The 12,521-nt window shown below is 40.2% G+C and overlaps 1 protein-coding gene across 6 annotated transcripts in view; it reads left to right on the forward strand.

Moving 5' to 3' along the window:
* LOC132396718 (ceramide transfer protein) overlaps window positions 1-12,521 on the forward strand; it is a 126,760-nt gene that overhangs the window by 77,492 nt on the left and 36,747 nt on the right. For 3 of the 6 annotated variants that reach the window (XM_059974533.1, XM_059974534.1, XM_059974536.1), the window contains exons 4-6: window positions 944-1,051; window positions 4,691-4,726; window positions 9,228-9,366. In XM_059974533.1, the coding sequence (XP_059830516.1) occupies window positions 944-1,051; window positions 4,691-4,726; window positions 9,228-9,366 (283 nt within the window). The remainder of the gene's footprint in view (window positions 1-943; window positions 1,052-4,690; window positions 4,727-9,227; window positions 9,367-12,521) is intronic. The other 3 variants (XM_059974535.1, XM_059974539.1, XM_059974537.1) reach the window with 1 other exon arrangement.

The raw sequence follows: 12,521 nt of genomic DNA on the forward strand, positions 1-12,521 counted from the left end.
TGCATTGAGCACATGCCAATGTTAACTCCCTAATCAACTTGTACCCAATATCCACGCTACTGTTTGGGGGCCTGTACACAACACCCATTAGGGTCTTTTTACTCTTACTGTTCCTCAGCTCAATCCACACAGACTCTACTTCCCCTGTTCCCAAGTCTCCTCTTGCTAAGGACTGAATCTCATTCCTCACCAACAGGGCCACCCCACCCCCTCTTCCCATATTTCTGTCTCTACGATAGCACGTATACCCTGGTACACTCAATTCCCAGGACTGATCCCCTTGCAGCCATGTCTCCGTTATCCCAACAATATCGTAGTTCCCCATTTTCATCTGAGCTTCAAGCTCATCTGTCTTATTTCTGACACTACGAGCATTCAAGTATAGAATTCTTAGCCCATTCCTCCTCTCTTTGCTTAAAACACTGTCTACTGTACCTAACCCAGCTCCTTGAACTTCCATCAGGCTAATTGCACCCTGAATTTTGATGATCTTCTCAAGATCACCCAAACCTTCTACACATTTAACCCCATGCTCCTTCTGACCAACCCTCTGGATCTGGATAGTGGCGTAAAGGGGTGTTAGAAATGAAACATCAAAGCATGAGGACGGAGGGTGGAAGGAAAGAGTTTGGATTAGAATTTGAACAAAATGGCATGGGGAAGAGGCAAATTGATGTGGGGAGGGGGAATGTAAAACAGTTTATAATAAACCAGGCAGCATCTATGGAAAGGAGTAAACAGTTGACGAAACGTCAACTGTTTACTCTTTTTCCATTGATGCTGCCAGGCCTCCGGCATTTTGTATGTGTTGCTTGTATTTCCAGCATCTGCAGGTTTTCTCATCATGAAGTTTGAACATTCAGTTACCTCAAACTTTAACAAATGCATAGATTTGAATTGTGAAATGCACATGATACATTCAGTATGTTTTTTTTTAATATAGGCAGAATCTGGCTATGGATCAGAATCAAGTTTACGACGTCATGGTTCCATGCTGTCCCTCACGTCAGCAGCAAGTGGTTATTCTGCTACATCCACCTCATCATTTAAGGTGAGTGTATTATCCTGTTATGCGCACTTGACCTTTCCATCCTACCTCTAGACCTACCATAACAACTTGTTGGATTTTATTCCAATGCATAAAATTCTGGAGATACTTGTTGGGTTTGCGATACAGATTTTGTAGACTGGACAGTATTGATTAACATCACTAAATTTAAGTTCTCACAGATTCACTGAAACTGTACCCTGAGGTGGAAATTCAGAGGTTTATTAGTCAATTTGTGATAAAGTAGCCTAGCCCAAAAGATTAAGTTGGGAAGAGCAAAAGAGGGTGCCATCTGAATTTTTAACATCTGAAGAGGGCTATGACATTAAGATCTTGCTCCTAAAGCTCCACTCTGGGTTTGGCTCTATGTATATCTCATGTACGTGAAATAAGCAAGATAACAGAGTATTGTCATTGTGAGTGGATGGGATTGATGAAAATTAGATTGATTGTAGTTCTGAAGGGAACTGGACAATTGCCCGACTTCACTACTTTTGTTTTAACAATTTGTATCATTGTTTCTTAATCATCCTTTTAATATTTTTCATCTGCACCTGCAAAAGAATCATACAGCACAGAAAAAGGCCCTATGGCCCAACCCATCCATGCTGACCAAGTCACCGAACTGAGCTAGTCCCATATCCCTGTGCCTGGCCCATATTCCTCCTAAACCTTTCCCATTTGTGTACTGGCCAAATGTCTTTTAATTGTACCTGCCTCTACCAGCTCATTTCACATAGAAAACCACCTTCTGTGGTGGGTAAAAGATGCCCGTCTAGTCCCTTTTTGCATCATCATTAACCATAGGACTGGAGGGAAGCAAGTATTGTGCCTTTGTTTACAAAGGGCAGCGAAGAAAATCTTGGGTGCTATAGATCAGCAAAGCTGATATCTCTGGTAGTTAAGTTACTGGTGAGAATTCTGGAAAATAAGCTATACAAGCATCTGGAATCTCTGATTGATAAGAGATAGTCAGCATGGCTTTGATTGGGAGGGCATCTCATAAACTTGATTATTTTTTGATGTGACCAAGAAAGTTGACAAGGGCTGAGCAGCAGAGGTTGTTCATTGGAACTTCAGTCAGGTTTTTGAGATTCCGCATGGTAGACTGTTCGGGAAGGTTAGATTGCATGTGATCCAGGGAGAGCTGGCTAATTGGACGTACAGTTGGCTTGATGCTAGAAAGCAGAGGGTGATATTGGGATGTTGTTTCTTGAATTGGAGGCCCATAATGGTGTGCCTCAGTGCTTGGTACTGGGCCCATTGTTTGCACACTGTATCAATAATTTGTGTAGGATTGTAATGGTTAGTAAGTTTACAAATAACACTAAAATAGATGGTATATAGGACAATAAAAAAGTTTATCAAAAATTACAGGGGAATCTTGATCATTTAAGTAAGTGAGCTGAGGAATGGCAAATGCAGTTTTATTGGGATAAATGTGAAACGTTGCATTTTACGGAGTCAAATTCAAGTAAGACTTTCGCAGTGCATGGCAGGGCCATAGAGAGTGTTACAAAACAGACCTTGGAGTACAAGTACAGCACTGTGCAAAAGTTAGTGCACATTTATATATTTAAAAAAAATTCAGTAAAGTGAGGATGCTTTCAAAAATAATTAAATTTTCTAAGTATCAAAAATGCTATAAAGAGCAGTAAACAGTTTTTTAAAAAAAACACTAAATGAACTCAATATTTGGTGCGACCACTCTTTGTCTTTAAAACTCTTTGATACACTGCTGTGCAGTTTTATAAGAAAATCGACTGGTAGGTTGTTCCAGGCATCTTGGAGAACTTGCCACAGTACTTCTGCAGACTTTGGGATTACCTGGAGAGACAGAAGCAAGTGACACAGCCAGATAGCTTCAATGATGTTGAGATCAGGGCTCTGTGGAGACCATACTACCTGGAAGCCAAATTTTTAAAAAATCTAGGATGATCAAGACTTTGGGACTGTACTGTACATATGTATTGAAAATTGAGTCATAGGTTGACAGGGTGGTGAAGAAGGCTGTACAAGATACTGTGTTCAATTTTGATCATGCAGCTTTCGGAAAGATGTAAATCTTTTCTATACTCTTTCCAGTTTATTACAAGGATATTTTCAAGGCTTGAGGATCTGAGTTGTAGGGAAAAGTTGAATAAATTAGGAACCTATTCTAAGATTGTAAGAGATTGAGAAATTATTTTATAGAGGTGTATAAATTTGCATGGAGTATTGGTAGGATGAACCCCCCCCCCCCCCACCAAAAGGATTGGGGAATCAAGAACTTGAGCCAAAGGTTTAAGGTGAGAGAGTAAACATTTAAGAGGAACTTTGAGAGGCAACTTTTTTTTCCCTCTTGTGTACGGGGAATGAGCTGCCAGAGAGCATAATTGAGTTGGGTACAGTAATGACTGTTGGATAGGTACATGGTTTGGAAAGGTTTAAAGGCCATGGGCAAATGCTGCTAAATTGGACAGGCTTGTATGGGCCATTCCATAAGGGGTCAAGTTCCAGGTCATGACTTCGTTTATTTAGCTAAAGTGTTGTCACTGGACTTGTTTGGCATGTGGAAGCAGGATGTCATTCTGTTGCCGTGGTGGTATAGCAGTTAGCATGACACTGTTAGCACAGGGCACTCCGGTGTTCTGAGCTCAATTCCGGTGCTGCCTATAAAGCATTTGTAAGTTCTCTTGTGACCATGTGGATTTCCTTTGGGTGCTCCAGCTTCCTCCCACAATCCGAAGACAAACTGGTAGATAGGTTAACTGGTCATTGTAAATTGTCCTGTAATTAGGCTAGTGTTAAATAATTGGGTAGCTGAGCAGTGTCGCTCATTGGGCCAGAATGGCCTGTTCTGTGCTGTGTCTATAAATTTAAAAAAAAATTAATTGTGTGTCACTCAAAATTCATGTCAGTAGTGGAGTTCACTGTTCAATGCTTTAACTTGCCATAACTTTTATATATGATAGCTTTCCAGGTTACTGATTCCAATCCATGGAAGGTGTTACATTGTACAAAAGTGTCAATGACGTTTGTATAGAAAGAGGGTGGGAGATAGGTATTCTGAGAATGAAATCAGCCTTGTCTGGTGATGCAAAATTACCCTCAGAAAAATTTTTCAGGCAGGGTATAAAGAAGGCTGTTGCTGTGTTTTCAGCATTTGTGCTACCTCCAAGTTAAACCTCAATTTTTTTTTAAAAAAAAGGCAAGATGAATCCAAACAAATAGAAAGGTAGAGAAAGGTCTGGCTTTTCCATTCCAGCATACATATGTGAAAGTTTCTAGAAGCATAACTGAATTATCCTTGTAAATGATCTTTTTTATATATAAAAAAAACAAAGGGGGGGGGGTGGAATTAAGTGTACTAAGTGACCCAGTGACATCTTGTTCATGAAAAATTTACTCAGGTTTTTGTGCTGTCTCCGATTAACCACTTTGGGCTAACTCCTAGATTATCTGAAAATAGACACTACAGAAGTATTTTACAGATGCCCTATGTTCCAAGTGTGGGTCAAATAATTCCTTTGTAGTGTACTTTTGCATAACCACCATCAGCACAAAAATGCCGACTCTGTTCAGTTCCAAGAGACACTAGTTACTTGTGTAAACGAATGGTTATAGATGAAAAACTATACAGTCCTTCATTTGTTACCACAGACTTCCATTGGGCCAGTCCAAGATCTCAACCTTCAGGTAGGAAAGATTAAAATTTGCACATAAGCAACATGCACCATTGGTTGTCTATAATCTACAACCTAACTTTCAACACTGAGATTTAAGATGTACCTTGTATAATATATCTTTGATCAATTACAAAATAACTATATAATTGGGCTTTAATCGGTTATTTTGGATCAATTCATAAAGCAATCCATTTTGATGAGTAGTGCAAATCTCTGAGCTGGGGGGCAAAATACAGCTATCTTTGAAAGATTCAGGTAATGAAAACTATAACTTGAATGACGACAAGTCAAAAGGTTCACCTACACAAGTCATGCCCATAAATCTGATCCAGAGCCTATTATTACTTGAATTTTCTCTTGGTCTTGGCAATGTAAAAATTCAGTAAAAGGGACCAATGTGACTGACCGGTATCAAATCTATTGTCTATTGTCTAAAATGTAAAAACAGAACAAGCCAGAAACACTCAACAGACCACAGCGCATTTGCCAAATATTTTTTTTTTGTCTCAGATTTCCAGCTTTTTTTTTTGCTTTTGAATCTTTGATCAGGATGCTGTACTATCAACTTGTTACAGTTACTGAGCTTTTCTGTCTCCACAGATGCTGTCTGATCATCTGGGGTTTTCCGGCATTTCCTTTTTCAGGTTTACAGAAACTGTTGTATTAAATTGGTCTAGCATTTTCTTCTGTTTATGCTATCTCCAGAAAGATTAACTACTACTAATCAGACTTCATTCTCTTCTAGCCAATGTGAGTCTGAGATCTATTTTTGCTTGGGCTTCACCTTAACATAGACATTCTTGGTTGTTTTCCTTCAACTACTGTCTCTCCAACTCAAAGTGTGCTTGTGTTTAAACATTTACTAACACTGTTGAAGAGTCAAAGACTTGAAGCATTTGTTCTACTTCCCTATCCACAGACGCTACCTGACCTGCTGAGTGTTTCCTGCATCTTCTGTTTTTATTTCAGACCTGCAGCAAGTGGAGCAACACAGACAAAATGCTGGAGGAACTCAGCAGGCCAGGCAGTATCTATGGAACAAAAGTGCAGTAGAAGTTCCAGGCAGAGACCCTTTGGCAGGACACCCCGAAGCATCGATTGTACTTTTTTCCATAGACACTGCTTGGCCTGTTGAGTCCCTACAGCATTTTGTGTGTTGCTTTGATTTCCTGAATCTACAGGTTTCTTCTTGTTTTTGACAAGTGCAGCAATCTTGCTTTTCACTACCAAGATATTTTGCAATCATTTTATGACAAATGCTCTATAACTTTTTTGAAGACAAGTTAGCATATTGTGGTTGCATTTCAGCCTTCTGATTAAGCAATAAAAGGTGTCTTGTTTGACTTTGAATACGGTGAATGAAATGCTGGGATATTGTGCAATATGTCTAGTGAACATGTTTGTGACCTACTTGAAACTTGGTAGTATTTGCTCCTTGGTGTTCATTGTAATGCATGACAACTTTTGAAGACCCACAAATAACTGGAGATTAATCATTTCCCATCTCAAAATATTTATTTAGCAAAAAAATTATACAGTAAGAAAACCTTACTTTCCCCTGCCGCGGCACAATACACAGTTACCCATCAAGAACACCCGGTTAAAATCTACATGGTCCTTTTAAACTGCATTGCAATATTTGGCAGATCATTCTGAGACTTCAGCAGTTAGGTTCTTGATAATAAGTGTTTCTAAATCTATATACCTCCTCTTACAAATATTAGCAATTTGAATTATCTTCCCTATATAATAATTGCAAACCCAGAGTAACAAATTCACCATAAAAAGTGAGACGGCATTCTACTTTTTTTCAAAAAAAACTTCACTCAACCCCAAAGCAGCATCTGTGCCCAGTAAATCTATAAGGAACACTATTGGAGATTGAGCTGGTTATGAACTGTATGTTATGTTGCAGTAGCCATGTTTGCCAGTACAGAATGTGTTTCCTGTATGGTAATTGCTGTCTGCTTCAGTTTAGAATTAGAATCTGAATCAGGTTTAATACCACTGGTGTATGTCATGAAATTTGTTGTTCTGCAGCAGCAGTGTATTGCAATACACAACAAAAAAACTGTAGATTACAGAAAGTATATACCTGTATAAAAATTAAATTAATTGAGTTAGTGCAAAAAGAGGGGGTTAGAGAAGTGAGGTGGTGTTCATGAATCAACATCCATTCAGAAATCTGATGGTGGAGCGCAGGAAGCTGTTCCTGAAACATTGAGTGTGTCTTCAGGTACCACCAACTTGATGGTAGTAATGAGAAGAGTGCATATTCTGGGTGATGGGGGTCCTTAATGATGGATGCCGCCTTTTTGAGGTATCGCCTTTTGAAGATGTCCTCAGTGCTGGGGAGCCTAGTACTTATGATGGAGCTGGCTGAGTTTACAGTTTTCTGCACCCTCCATACCAGACGGTGATGCAACCTGTCAGAATGATCTTCGCAGCCCATCTGTAGAAATTTGTGTATGTGTCTTTGACGACCAAGTTTCCTCAAACTCCTGATGAAGTATACCTGCTGTCGTGCCTTCTTTGTAATTGCATCAGTATGTTGGACCCAGGATGGATCTTCAGAGATGTTGACTCCCAGGAACTTCAAGTTGCTCACCTTTTCCACTGCTGATCACTCCATGAGAACCGGTGTGTGTTTCCTCAACTTCCCCTTGAAGTCCACAATCAATTCCTTGGTCTTACTGATGTTGAGTGCAAGGTTGTCGTTGCGACACCAGTGAACCAGCTGATCTATCTCACTCCTGTATGCTTCCTTGTCGCCATTTGAAATTCTGGCAATAATAGTTGTGTCATCGGCAGCTGAAAGACTGCATTTGAGCTGTGCCTAGCCATGCATTCGTGAGTGTTTGCTAAGCATGCATCCTTTGTGTGTCAGTGTTGACTGTCAAGAAGTAGGAAATGTTATTTCCGATGTGGTCTCCTGGTGAGGAAGTAAAGGATCCAGTTGCAGAGGGATGTACAGAGGCACAGGCTTAAAAGCTTGTTGATTAGAAATGAGTGTATGATTGTGTTGAACACTGAAGTGGAAGTAGTAAACAGCAGCCTGACATTAGTATTCCATTTGTTCAGGTATCCAACGCCAAGTGGAGAGCTGATGAGATTGTGTCCGCTGTAAACCTATTGTGACAATAGGCAAATTACATTGGGTTCAGGTCCTTGCTTAGATAGGAGTTGATTCTAGCCATGATCAAACTGTCAAGGCACTTCATCACAGCAGACGTGAGTACAACTGGGAAAGTTCCATTTCGGGTGAGCAGGACTGAGGCAGAACTGCCACATCTGTACACCATGATGAGTTCATTATAAAACATACTTCACCTCCTCTGTTTTTAATAGACTGAGCTGCCCTGTCTTTACGGAGAATGGTGAAGCCATTGAGCTGCAGCGCTACATCCAAAATGACAGGGGCAGCCAAGCTTCTGAGAAGCAAAGTATGCAGCAGTCCCTGATGTTCCTCTGGCACTGCAATCTTGCACTGTATTTCCCAGAGACTGTACAGTCACTGGCAGGCTGGTTGGGAATTGGTGGGGTGGTGGGGGGGAGTGGTCTAAAGCCTCTGCATTTCAAATGTACTTATTGATTGGCTAAGGTTCCGCGCTTCCATTTTCTTAAAGGGAACTGCACCTGAGTCTGAAGTCCAGAGTCCGTAGATTTTGAGAATTTTTTTTTAAACATCTTAAAACAATGTTGCTTACTGAAGTACCTATAGCTGTGATTGTGGGTTTCAGCTGTAGTAGTCATAAAAGGGAATATTTGATGATTCCTATTGGAGCTGCAAACAAGAGTTTTCCATAATCAGTGCCATTTTAGCATTAAACTGGTGACTGTCTTCTGAGCTGGTATTGGAGAGAATTCCATAAGTGCCATCTCTGTCTATAGTGCATCTGTAAAGAAGAGCAGAAATGAACTTTATCTTTTTTAGTTATTTATAATAACACGTCCCAGTTGTTGAAAGAAAATCTCAGGCTTAGTTTCATTGCTAAAGTTGAACTGAACTATTTGAAGGTGATAACTTTGAGCAGTAGAATAGAAATGATCATTCTGCATCATACCCCTCAACTTTCCTAGGTAAACTCATCCATGTAGATACAGGGTAACATATTTGCAGTTTTAATAATAATGGGAATGGAGAAAATTAGATTTGAAATATACACTCACAGGTTCTGAATTTTGTTTAACAAGCCTATAATATTTCTATTTTATAGAGTTACCATTGGCTAAATTAATCTTCAAGAATTTTTTTTATCTTGTTTCAGCTTAACATGTGATTTGAAATTAGTGGCTGCTTTCAAAATTTTAATTAAAAGCCCAAGTCTTGAAACAAATTCATACAGCTGATGTTACAATGCCCATTAAATATGCTCATTTGTAGTGTTTGTCACAAAAGGTTTATCTAATTAAGTGGCATGGTTTGCCACTTACTGAAAAGTATCTTACCAAATTTAATTAACAGCATTTTTTTCTAGAAGTTAAAGCTTCCTTTGTGCTTTGAATTTCAGAAAGGCCATAGCCTGCGTGAAAAGCTTGCTGAAATGGAAACCTTCCGTGATATCCTCTGCCGACAGGTTGACACACTACAGAAGTACTTTGATGCTTGTGCAGATGCTGTATCTAAAGATGAACTCCAGAGAGATAAAGGTGCATTCATATTTTCATTCTGAGTTTGAAATCATTTTATTGACAAACATTTTAATTTTAAAATCTAGTTGTGGATTCAAAAGTCTTATTTGCTGGTAATAGGGATACTCATTCAAAGTATTTGTTCTTCAGGTGGAAGTAGACTAGAGCAGTGTGTTTAATTTATTGCCTCTTCCTACTGTTTGGGGCTCCAGATTTTTTTTTTTGGCAATCATGAAATGCTAGAACTTCAAGCCACCGATGCAACAGGAAATCCCAAAAGGATGCATCTTAGTTTCATGATCTCCAAAAGTCCATAAGCCAGGGGAATACATTAGGCCATTTGGCCCATCGAGTCGGTTTTGCCATTTGGTCATAGCTGATTTATTATTCCCCCTCAACCTCATTCTTCTGTCTTCTCCTTGTAACCTTTGACACTATTACTATTCAAGAACCTCTCAACCCCTGTTGTAAGTACACCCAATGGCTCAGTCTTTAGCTTCAGTGGCAATGAATTCCATAAATTCACCACCCTCTGGCTAACAAATTCATCCTTATCTGTTTTAAAGGAATGTCCATTTATTCTGGTCCAAATCCTAGAGTCTCATCTGTAAGGCAAGGCCTTGGCATCAGTTTGAAACAGCTGTGCCTTGTTCCATTCCTTTGTCACTTTCCTCACTGCTTCACTGTTTTTGTGTTGAATTTCTATTTGTTCATTTTGATGAGGTCCAGTATTGTCTTCTCAAATTATGAGTTCCACCAGAAAAATCTGCTGTGAAGCTAGCTAGTTGTATCACTTCTCTCTTTATTAAGGTTTTGTTGGATCCTGCTGTTTAATTGTCTATTTTCTTTGCAGTTTAACAGTTAATTATCTACTCATATTTTAAGTAGCCTCTATGTATCTAACAGTTTAATATGCTTCTAGTGGCTATACAAAGTATAATTCTGGAAGCTTTTTTGCTCTTCATTAAGTGAATGTGTTTTCTTACTGGTTAAATTTTACTGCAGGTATGACCTCCAGTTAGCCCAAATGGTGCATTACAGCAGCACTTTTTTTTGACTAAGTCGACTTAAAATACGCTAACCTACAGAATGCATGCAAAGTTCAGGGTCATATACTCGTATAAAATTTCTCACTCATCAGTCAACAGGCCCTGCTTTCCACAACCCGAGCTGATGCCACCTTTCATGAAAGCCATGACGTGACACCACGATGCATGCGCACGGCCAGTCTCAGCAGCACCTCACGATGCTCACAGAGTCGATTCCACCTTTCAAGGAAGCTGTGACACGACACCATGACACATACGCACGGCCAGTCTCAGCAGCACCTCACGATGCTCACAGAGTCGATTCCACCTTTCATGGAAGCTGTGACACGACACCATGACACATACGCATGGCCAGTCTCAGCAGCACCTCACGATGCACACAGCAGCGACACCAACTGCAGCAAAAGGGCAGGGCTATCGCGTCCATTTAGGAGAGCGCCGACCACATCATCAAGAATAATCAGCATCCTGGAGGCTTTGGTGTTACTGCTTTGTATCTTCTATCAAGCATTAGGGTAAAAAAAAATATGGCCAGCATAATTATGCCACATGGAAAGAGAAGGGGGACATTATGGTCAACAGATGACACCAAATGTTGTCAAGAAGCGGCAAGGAGAGGGAGAGAACAAGAATTGGATAAGGTCAGGGTGCACGACTCCAAGATCAAAGAGTCAGGACAAAAAAGATGAGAGAAGAAGAGACAGAGGAGGGGAAGCGTGCACATCTCCAAAATGACAATAAGCACAAAAGGAGGAGAGAACAAGAATTGGATCAGGCCAGGGCCGCACGAGTCCAGGATCGGAGAGAAAGAACAAATGGTCATGATCCTAAGAATTACTCTCAATTTATCAGAAGGGGAAGATGTCCCTCCTCAGCAGAGCCAGTTCCTGATACAGTCACGCATGCTATGACCATACGTAAGGCACAAGGCCAAACTATGGAGAATGTGTTGATTTATTTGGAGAAACTGGTATTCCGGCATGGTCAGCTGTATGTGGCTTTAAGTCGGGGAAAAAGAAATGAAAACGTTAAGAGTATTCTTGAAGGGTGGCAGATCAACCAGAAATGTTGTCATCAGAAGTGTCCTTCGTTAAATGAGAAGGAGCTATATTTGTCTTGCTACGCATCTCTCTTCTTTAGTAAGTTGAGTTTTTCTTCTTTAATTTCCAAAGCACATCACATCAGACTACACTACCTTTCTCTCAAAGGGTGCCCCAATGGGTCACCTGGTTGTCTATTAGCTATAAATTTGAAAGGAATTTTTTGTATCTTGGTAGTAAAAAAGTAGCTGTTTTATATGAGACATATAAGTAACTTCTCTCTTCTTCAAAAAGTAGATGCTATAAAACTGTGCACCCTGGTGCCCTCCCTATCTTTGTGGGAGATTTCAACCAGGCCAGCTTGAAGTTTTTGAACAACTGCCACCAGCGTATCACCTGTGGAATCAAAGGGACCAACACAATTGACCACCATCAAGTACATTTACCATGCTATCTTATTCCCACACTGTGGAAACTCCGATCACCTAGCTGTACTTCTACTCCTTGTGTGTTAGTTGTGTGTATTGTGTTATAGTTATAGATAGCAACACCAGTAGTGAGGACCAAGAAGGAATGGTCAAGGGAAACTGAAGAATGCTTACAGGACTTCTTTGAGTCGGTAGACTAGACAATACTCGGAGATTCAATTTCAAATCTGAATGAATACTCTATAGTTGTCACTAACTTCATCAAAACTCGTGGGTGAGTGTCTGCCTTCAAGGACATACTGGACATATCCAAACCAAAAGCCATGGATGAACCAGGAAGTTCATTGTCTGCTGAGGGCTGGATCTGTGGCATTCAAATCCAGTGATCCAAAACTATGCAACGTCCAGCTATATCCTATGGAAGGCCATTTTAAGAGTGAGAAAACAATTCCAATTGAGGTTAGAGACCAAATTGGATGTACATCAACTCAAGCAGGGTTTGCTGGCCATTACGTCCTACAGAGTGAAACCTAACATCATGAATGGCTGTGATGCTTCACTCACAGATCAGCATGATGCCTTTTACGCATGCCTTGAAAAGGAGAATAAACCTACATCTGTGTGAATCCCTGCAGCATCTGTCTCAGAGGCCAATG

Source organism: Hypanus sabinus, chromosome 7 (genome assembly GCF_030144855.1).
Source record: "Hypanus sabinus isolate sHypSab1 chromosome 7, sHypSab1.hap1, whole genome shotgun sequence".
Lineage (NCBI taxonomy): Eukaryota > Metazoa > Chordata > Chondrichthyes > Myliobatiformes > Dasyatidae > Hypanus > Hypanus sabinus.